Source organism: Colias croceus, chromosome 1 (assembly GCF_905220415.1).
Source record: "Colias croceus chromosome 1, ilColCroc2.1".
Classification (NCBI taxonomy): Eukaryota; Metazoa; Arthropoda; class Insecta; order Lepidoptera; family Pieridae; genus Colias; species Colias croceus.
In genome coordinates, this window is record NC_059537.1 from 12736370 (window position 1) to 12745986 (window position 9617).

General features: G+C 32.7%; 1 protein-coding gene across 1 annotated transcript; it reads right to left on the reverse strand.

Moving 5' to 3' along the window:
- Positions 1-3203: 3203 nt before the first annotated feature.
- On the reverse strand, positions 3204-8483 carry LOC123705975 (prisilkin-39-like). The gene is made up of 4 exons (XM_045655099.1): positions 8411-8483; positions 7906-8157; positions 5031-5528; positions 3204-3940 (listed from the first exon to the last, which is right to left on the reverse strand). Exons 1-4 carry the CDS (start codon positions 8478-8480, stop codon positions 3204-3206), a joined length of 1557 nt encoding a protein of 518 aa, XP_045511055.1. The 5' UTR covers positions 8481-8483.
- Between the last annotated feature and the right edge of the window lie 1134 nt (positions 8484-9617).

Consider the following 9617-nt stretch of genomic DNA (forward strand, 5'->3'; position numbering starts at 1 on the left):
TGAGATTGTCTTGAGTTTTTTTTAACCAACTTCTTTGTCTTTATCCCTATCTTTCAGTCTCTCGTCTTTGTAGTATCCCCACGGAATAAAATCAATAGGGTTTATGTCCGCGGACCGTGGAGGCCAGTTTAAAGGGCAAAGATACCCTGAAAGATGGATTTGTCGTTGCAGCCTGCGCATGCGCCGGTGACGCCTGCCTTAAAGCCTGGCCTCCACTGTCCCTCGACCTAAACCCCATTGATTTGTTTCAATGGAGATACTAAAAAGACCTCGGCTACTTGAGATAATGCCACAATTTGAACGAAATAACCCGGAAATTCATAGTTGCAGAAGAAACCATTAAAAATAATAAAAGGGCATTCAGACATTTAAAAGACAACTTTTTACGGTGATGTAGCACTTACATTGAGCAACAGCGGAGTTATTTTAAAAATTTCTGGTCATTAAAAACCTATTTATTGGTTTTAATGATCATCATGTTAATAAAATTTTTGCACTAACCACATTTAGATTCCAATTTTTCAATTGAAGCCTTCTGAATAATAAAATGAAATTTTTAGGGTAGCTACATGATAGATAGAGCAAGTTTTTAAAAGCCAAATGGAAAATTTTTTTTATGTGATTTTATTTTTTTATGGGCCCTTGAAGTTGAGAACATACTGGGTAATTTTATCTTTCTTGGCATTTTTTTTTATATTCCATTCGAATATCTAACGATAGTAAATGTTACCATACTGAATTGGCCTATCTTTCAGCTTAGCACACAAAAAAAATCAAGCATCTAGCGCAATAATTGACGTCACCATGAGTGAAAATATCATTGTACTCAGCGATAGATGAAAAATTGAAAAAAATGTCATTACTCCGAAAATACGAAAAATCACATAACATACATGGGGGTGATTCGGATAGCCCTCTAGGTCCTCTACCTCCCAGCTTCCGTTCATCACTACTTTTTGGGACACCCTGTATAGAGAGGTAGAGATTTTGATGAATATGTGTATGATGTAAAAGTTAACACTATGTAACAGTATAGTATTATATTATCTCTGAGATATTATCTGTCTCGTCACTGATAAAATATAGAGTCTAGAAAGGGCACGCCAGCAAATACAAGCAGGCTCTTCGATACACAGCTTCGATACGATCGACTTACTTAAAAATATTAATCAAATTAAAAGAGTAAGTATAAATCAAACAATGAATCAATTTTAATTTTTTATTGGCAAAAAGGTACTTACACAAAAGCTACCCACATCTTTATCCAAAAATATAACAGAAAAGAAGTCACAAAAAAATTACGTTTACTGGGATCACGCGGTAATCGCGACGAAACAAACATTGGAAAAATCTTCATCATGATCATCAAATACAATACAATATCAAAACAGCAATGCTTTATTTTTGTATAAGAGGAGGCAACAGAGCAGACGCGTCACCTGATGGTTAGTTTTCAATGCCGGGGACATTGTGAGTGTGTTGTGTCTTTGAGGTAAGAGTTGCTCTTTCTTGAAGGTCCCTAAGTCGTAACCGTTTGGAAATACCGTATGAGGAAGTTGGTTCTATAAGACCTTTGTGCGCGAAAAGAAGCTTCTTTTGAAGCGCATATGGGTTATATGTTTAGTGTATTCTGAGGTTAAGTTTTATTGTAACATTCTCAGAGCAATAAAAAAGTATTAAATAAATACTCTACGAACAAGAAGACGACACACAAAGTACTACTACCTCGATGCTATTCAAGAGGGCTAATCTCTTATGTGCTCGTAAGATTTTTGTACTTCAATTAATTAAACGGTTTCACCGCCTAGAGGTACCGAAAAATAATAATCCCTTGAATACTAAAAGAAACTATCGTGTACCTGTACCTTACACTAAGACTCGCTTTGCACAAAGGCAGTCTTATTACCTAGCACCCATCCTCTATAATCGTTTCAGTTTATATATTAAAAATGCTTTTGATCTCACTAATTATAAAATGATACAAAAGCTAAAAGAATGGCTTTTACCACTCGATTATTATGAAATGGAGCACCTGTTAATGCCCACATATACAAAACAAACACCAAATATATAAAGGAAAAAAATAAATAATTTTCTTTAATTTTATTGACTTATAATAATTAATTTAAAATGTTATTTTTTTTTTTACTGTCTCTATAAACTTTATTTTATTTGTTAAAAACGACATTGGAATGTATTGAAAATATAATAAGCCTCATAATGAACTCTCACATTATTCACACATACATACGCACATACAAACACACACACACACACACACACACACACACACACACACACACCCACACACACACCCACACCCTACCTACACTACGTCTTCAAAATACACATTTTTTTTTAAATCTTTAATTCTATAAAATATACTAACTAGTCAAATAATTATTTTGATTGTATTAATTGTTTTAATTGTATTAATTATTTTAATTGTCTTAATAATTATTCTATATGCTATTATGGAACTAAATCGTTTTAAATATTATTATAATTTATTATTATTTTTCATCTGTCAACATTAAGTAAAAATTTTCTTTTGTAACTAATTACTAATGAACTATTCTGATGTAATGTATCGGGAAGGCACAGACTCCTGAAACACAGCGAAAGCTATATTGGGAGTCTGGGGTCTATATTCTGATGTAAGGAAGCTTGTTCAATAAATGATTTTTTTTTTTTTTTATTTATTAAAGTCTGTCTCTAAAATTAATTCTTAAGAAAACTATTGACATTTAAGGAATACGGTTGGTCTAAATTCTAAGGATTTTGAGACAACCATATAGTCATATTTTAATATTAAATCTCCAAAAAATCAACTTTCATATAACGGTTATCTCAGAAATGTTTATCTCAAATTAGGAAGGTGCTTTTTTAAATTTCCTTAAATCAAATATGACTCAGTGGCAAGTAGCAACTGTATATGCAAACAGGTTTCTGTATAAAATAAATAAACAAGACATAATATAATTAAACTACTTCGGCCCACATATGTGACATTCACGATTATAGAAGTTATTAGATAAAATCGCTAAATTAAACATATCTTCCATGAAAATTACCATAACTTCAATTTATGTCAACAAATTTTGGATTTTCAAATAAAATACATTTTTAAGTGCAGTCTTTATTACAATGGTTTAACCATTATTACATTAAAATACTTAAATGACTAATTCACAGTCTTAAGTTTAATAATAACCGTTATTATTAGAATATGTCTGTGCTACTTGAATGCCTGGCCCGTTTATGGCTACACTGTTTTGAACTGAACCTTGGTTAACATTGTAAGCATTGCTTGTTCTGTATCCACCAACGTTCTGAGCTACAGCAAATTGTCCCTGATTTCCGTACCCTTGTGTTGAGGAAATGGCAGATTGGTATCCTCCTAAGTTATCACCTCTAGAAATAGCTGTACCATAGCCATGACCGTTACTATTTGTAGTAGCAATGGTGGAGTCATAGCCGTTGCGTCCAAGACTGTTCACGGAAGAAATTGCCGTTTGCGACTGTCCGTTATTCTGTACAGCACTTACAGCTGAACCCATCCCGTCGATAGATTGAGCAGAGGAAACAGCTGATCCAATATTGCCGAAGCTTTGAGCGGAAGCAGAGTTATACGACCTTCCTCCTGAGTTGAATGTAGCGGCGGATGCTTGCTGGAAATCTTGAGGTACTGTGTGTCTATATTGATATTGGGGTTTCCAGTTTGATTGAGGGTATGTTTGAGCGTATCCTACACCGCGAGCGTAGGTGTTCCCATCAGCTGATCCAAAACCACCGCCGTAAGCTTGAGCGTTTCCAGTTTGGAATGAATTTCCATAGCTGCTTGTATGTTTGATGCCACCAATGTCGCTGCTGAAGCCACTGCCGAAACCGAACGCTATACTAGGAGGCTGAGCTTGTCTTAAATAGATTCCAGGATGACCTGAAAAAATAAGATTATTTTTAGAATAAGCAATCTCTGAATGTTGTGAAAAATCTTATTATAAAGAAGGATATTGACAAAATTGTCGTTAAGTGCATGATTGTGACGTAATCTGAAGTAGAATATGCAAATAATACAATCACGATGTTCAATCAATAACTTATGCACTGAATAATGTTTACAATAGATCAGTGTTAACAATAGGTAATTTCGTTTGGATTATCACTTACCCAGCCACGGCGCGGCTTTGCTCACAGCTAGGATAGCCAGGAGGGTTGTCAGTTTTGAGATCATTTTTAGTTTGATGAGTACCTTTCTCGTTGTGAATACTAACCTACCATTTCTCTTAGTTTTTATATATCATAAGTTCCCCCACCAACTAGGTCAGATTCGTGTGAGGCATTGACACTCAAAAATTTATCACAAACCTTACGGTACAATAATTTATCTGTGATCCTATAAATATTTTGGATAGTAATATTAAATGCTAATTGACACGATGGGTAACATCATAAAGTTTTTTGCAAGTCTCATTTCACAAGGTTTGCCGGAAGGACATAGTTTGCTTAAATTATTAAAATATTGTGGTAACCACAAACAGCTTTGAGTTCTTAAATTACCACATCAAATATGCAAATGTGTAATATAATAAACGATAATGTATTTTGACTCCTTGATAGAGGCAATTATGACATTGGAGAGGATAAAAAAGCAAGCGATTTGTTTTATGTATTGATTTATTAAATAGTTCGCAGTTCAACGTTCGATATATTTTGTAATACATTTCGTCATAAAAATAATCATGACAATTTATTATGCATGGAACTGGTAATGGTGTATTTGAAAGTGATAAATCTCGAACTCTCTGTGATTGATGTTGAAGACAAACATTTTAAAGAAATTAATTATTTATCAGCAGAGTTTTATATCCTTCGTAAAGTAGCTATTATAATTGTGAACATAATATATTTTTACGTGAACGATAAAACAACAAAAAAGATACCACATTTTATACTCATATTTGCTTAATACATAGTTATATTTATTTCAACCCTACAGTCCGTAAATCTACTAGTTCAGTCTTTCTTACTTGCAGATCTTTCATAATGTTCATCACCATCATACTGTTCATCATAACCGCCTCCAAATCCGCCTCCGAATCCTGTTAAACCATAACCATTTCCAGTATTTGCCAAGTAATAGTTTCCATTGTATTGATTATTGGATGGACCATAGCCGCTCCCGAAGAAGGGCCTATATGGTCTGTTATATCCGTGGTTTGGATAGCCTTGGTATCCATTGTACTGATTGTAATTAGGGTTATAACCACCGTAACCACCAGACGCTGAAGATTGAGATTGACTAATACCTATATTGATAGGCGGGTATGGGTATTGGTTGCCTTGATAGCCTCCTTGGTAGCCCTGGTAGCCTTGGTAACCCCCATAGCCCCCGTAACCTTGATGGCCTCCAAAACCTCCGTAATTGCCAAAGCCTCCTCCGCAGGATCCGAAGTGACAACGTCTTTTCTTGTGTAAATGTCTTGCGTCTATATTATTATCTTCGTAGTCATTTCTATTTTGCGCATCTGAAATTGCAAAATGGAGTTTAACTACATTGTTAACAACAGATTAAATAATAGTTAGTTTAACCAAACATACCTAATTAAAATTTGTCAAATTATTTGTGAATATTACCTATGCTATTTTACTAAAAAAAATATTTATAAGTACCTATTTTTAATTAAAAGGTGTTGTCATTTAGCTATATTTTCTATGAGAATAAAAAAAATACATATATGTATATACGTATTGTACGTATTCAAACGTGCTAAATTATTATAAACAGTAATCTATGTACAATGTCAAAACGGGACTCTATAATGAGAAAAAATAATAACATTGGACCGTAAGCTTTGTAACAACAAAAGCTCTAAGAACATTTATATAACGGTGCCAATATCATATTGTACTGGCTATGAAGTTAATTATACAAAGTCGCTTTCCGCTCTTTGTTGGTCTGTCTGTTTATGCTTAGATTTTTAAAATTATACGCAACGGATTTTTATGCTATTTTTTAAAAAATGTAATGGTTTTGGCAAATGTTTAAGTGTAAGTTTTAAGCAAATCGGGCGAAGTCCACGGTAAGCTGGTCTATTCTAATACATATTATGTATTATTAAGAGTAAAGGTTTTGTATGTTTGTAACAAATTGGTTCAAAAAGTGCTGGATGGATAAAACTTTACAGTACTATAGCACATAAGACATAAATTATTGCCAATGGGCGATACCGTGCGGCACAGCTAGTGATGAATAAGATACAAATTAATACCTGCAGCAGAAACAAGGCTCCAACCAAGGCAGACCAGGAAAATCACAAGATACTTAGACATTTTGTTTGCTTTGTGAAGACATTCGGCGGGTCAAACGGTTATATATTATTTGATGCAAGGGCACCGCCTACGCCTTTAACATTGACATTGCAAATTTAAAGCTAACTTCCTCCGGAAGTATACAAAATACCCTTATATGGAATATTAGGCGGAAGACATTTTTATTTAATTAAAAAGTCCTCACATATGTTATTTAGAATGAATAATTTTGCATAAATTGATGAGTTAACTGGAACGGCAGAAAAATAGATTTATGGAAACTGGTTCATGATTCACGCAAAATCGATATATGTATCGAGTTTCTTTTATGTTTTAATAAATTGGTTCTATAAAAATTAAATTACAATTAAATACGAATATTTCTTATTTACGTTATACGAATTATTGACGGTTTCTCATCAGAAATAGTACGCCAACGTAGTTAGGAAAAGGGACAGTAATAATATCAGTGTGTAGGTATTATTTTTCTTTACTAGTGTGCAAAGTGAAGAATCGCAGATTTTACGGTTTTATCATTTACGTTAATTTAAGGTGATAACCTGTGGTGATAACACAGGATTACCAAGGAGGTAGCCTACATTAAACTCAATAAAAACTGTAAATATCCTCTACACAGATTCTCTATGTCTTTACTCAATTATTATGTCATGTAATGTCATAACGTTTATCACTCTTCACAGTATGGAGGAAGCATAACGTAAGGCATAACGTATCAAATTAATGTGCAATCTTGTATAAAAAATTATCTTTTTCTTAGAACATAACATTAAAACGGTTCGACCAATTAAAAGTCTAGCAAAAACTAAGCACTAGTAATAAAATCAGGAACACTATAATAAATGTCTAAAATTATTTGCCTTGAATACTAACGATATGCTAACTCTAGTTTATGAAGTTTATAGATACTCAGCGGGTTCAACAACCTTATGTATTAATAATAATTTGTTATCTATGGTTCTATAAGATTGCTCTTAATTTAAGGATTTTTTTAACATTCAAAAACAAAATTCATAAACAGATAAGTTATTGAATTAAAAAAAAAAAAACAAGAAAGAAACAGATATTTCGTAAAACTTGCATTTATTTAAAACTAAACATTATGTCATAAATAAAATCTATAACTAGTACTAATAAATAATTGAAATTGAAATAATTGGAGGCCTTTGTTCAGTTGAGGATGTGCAACGACGGACAACTTAATAATATTGTAATGTCCTTTTAAATTAATACATTTAAAAGCTTACGTTATAATAATATAATTATAAAAAAACTGTCTGTAACGCTAATCCTCAAAATGGCTGAACTGGTTTTGATAGGAACTTTGTTTTTCACTGATAGATCTGGTGATATGGTGACTAAAGCTTCGTCTAGTTTTAATGTGCCTATATTCTGTTATTAACTATATGCAGGAACGGACGAAAATAATTTATTAATAGGTACTATCTTTCGTTGCATGTTCATTTATTAGTTAATTTGGTATGACAATTCTCTATGGTTTTTCTTATGTCTTTGGTTTCCCAGACCTCGAAATTGCTATCGAGATAGCGTCTCCGGAGTCACTTTTAGAGTTACTTATGGCGGCATTACTATTGCAATTATCACATGGTAATTTGCCAAAATCATCTTCATTATCTTGTCTTATGTCCTGAGAATGTGGGAAATTCTGCGGTCCAGGTCCCCAATTGTTTCCAAATCTATGATGCCAGGGTGGAGGAGGTCCTGGTGGCCAGAACGGAGGTGGTGGTGGCCAGAATGGTGGGTGAGGGTGTCCGTTCGGACCACAATCTTCAGCAGATCGCTGCAAGCGGTTAATTAGGATGCTTTCTGAAAAAAATACCATATTTTTTATGAAATATCAATATATTTTATAACATTTTCTTATTATTGTTTTTGATTTTATAAAATTTTACAATTGTAGATATTTAAAATTTTCTTTGATTATCTCAATCGAAAATTAATTCATATTTTTATATTCATATGCAGTTTATAAAAGTGAACAAATAAAAATGTCAGATAAAAATATCGCCTAAATATTTTTTATAATCTGTATTTAAATTATAGATAACTGTCAACTTACGATTATTATCTATGGGCAAACAGGTGGCCACATAAAATGCCGCGAAAATTATAAAGCCTAACCTCAACATTCTGGTGTGTTTCGGAGATATGCTAAAAAAACGGAGATGCAACAAATTTTATATACTTTTCAACAATGTTTATTAGACAAATTGACAGTCTTACTAAGAATTCCCAATAACGCCTAGATGATAATAAAAAATGTAAAGTGATATTAAATCAGATTACATATCCTCGAAGTTTGTTTTTGATGTAATATGTTTGTCGGACAATGTTTGACAATTTAATTAGTGATTTAAAAAGGATTTTCCAATGTACCTACATGATTCCATACTTAATATATCCGTATTTACTACGACGACACTTGTTTGGGTAATTTTTTAAGAAATGATAATGTTAATATCTTCTTTGAACTGAGATGTTAACTTATATCTTTTCTAGAAAATAATTAACATAAATAAAAAATAGTTTGGAAAATCCAAAAGTGCACGCCTCATAATCTCATCCTTTACAATAAAATTGATTATTTATAAAGAGTACACTATAAATACAAAAAAGAAATAAAATAAAACAGTTGGAAAAGTAAAGAAAGCGGTACCGTAATAATTGAGCTATTTTTCTTGTGGCCCCACCTAGATGTGAAACTGCGCAGGTTTAAGGGACTGACTTCCAATTTATTTTTTTAAACCTTGGCTTATACATAGTATAAAGAATCGAGTTTATAATGGTGAATTTTGAGTAGGTACACTATAAATATAAAAAAAAGTCGATATTTTTTTTGTTTATTTAATAACAATTAAACCACATCGAATCAGACCCTGAAAAATGAAAGGGTTCTATTCCTGAGCATACTCAAGCGTAAGAGAAAAAAAAAGACTCGATTAGTAAAGTATTTCGGTCGCTATCGTGTTAACAAGAAAATCCTCCGCACATACAGACACACTCCACGTCGTCCAGGACGTCCAAGACAGAACTTTTTTAAACTGTTTTTTAACTAGTTTAAATAACAAAAATGACATCAAAAATATCATGAATGTTAAAAATAGTGTTTTTTCTTAATATGTGTGTGTATGTATTATCTTACAAGTGCAATGTATGATACATAAAGACATTTTAAGTTTGAAAAATCAGATGTTTTGCGCGAAGTGACAGTAGTACCCACCTCAACGCTTCGCTTATGAGGCGTGCAATACCTATCGCCAAATGTG

What these genes read in the sequence shown, in the direction of transcription:
- LOC123705975 (XM_045655099.1), bottom strand. Translation starts at nt 8,480, where the DNA reads ATGTTGAGGTTAGGCTTTATAATTTTCGCGGCATTTTATGTGGCCACC. An exon ending in CAATAGTAATGCCGCCATAA is followed by an intron (nt 5,529 to 7,905) that starts GTAACTCTAAAA and finishes TTGCAATTTCAG; the next exon opens with ATGCGCAAAATAGAAATGAC. An exon ending in ACATTATGAAAGATCTGCAA is followed by an intron (nt 3,941 to 5,030) that starts GTAAGAAAGACT and finishes TTATTTTTTCAG; the next exon opens with GTCATCCTGGAATCTATTTA.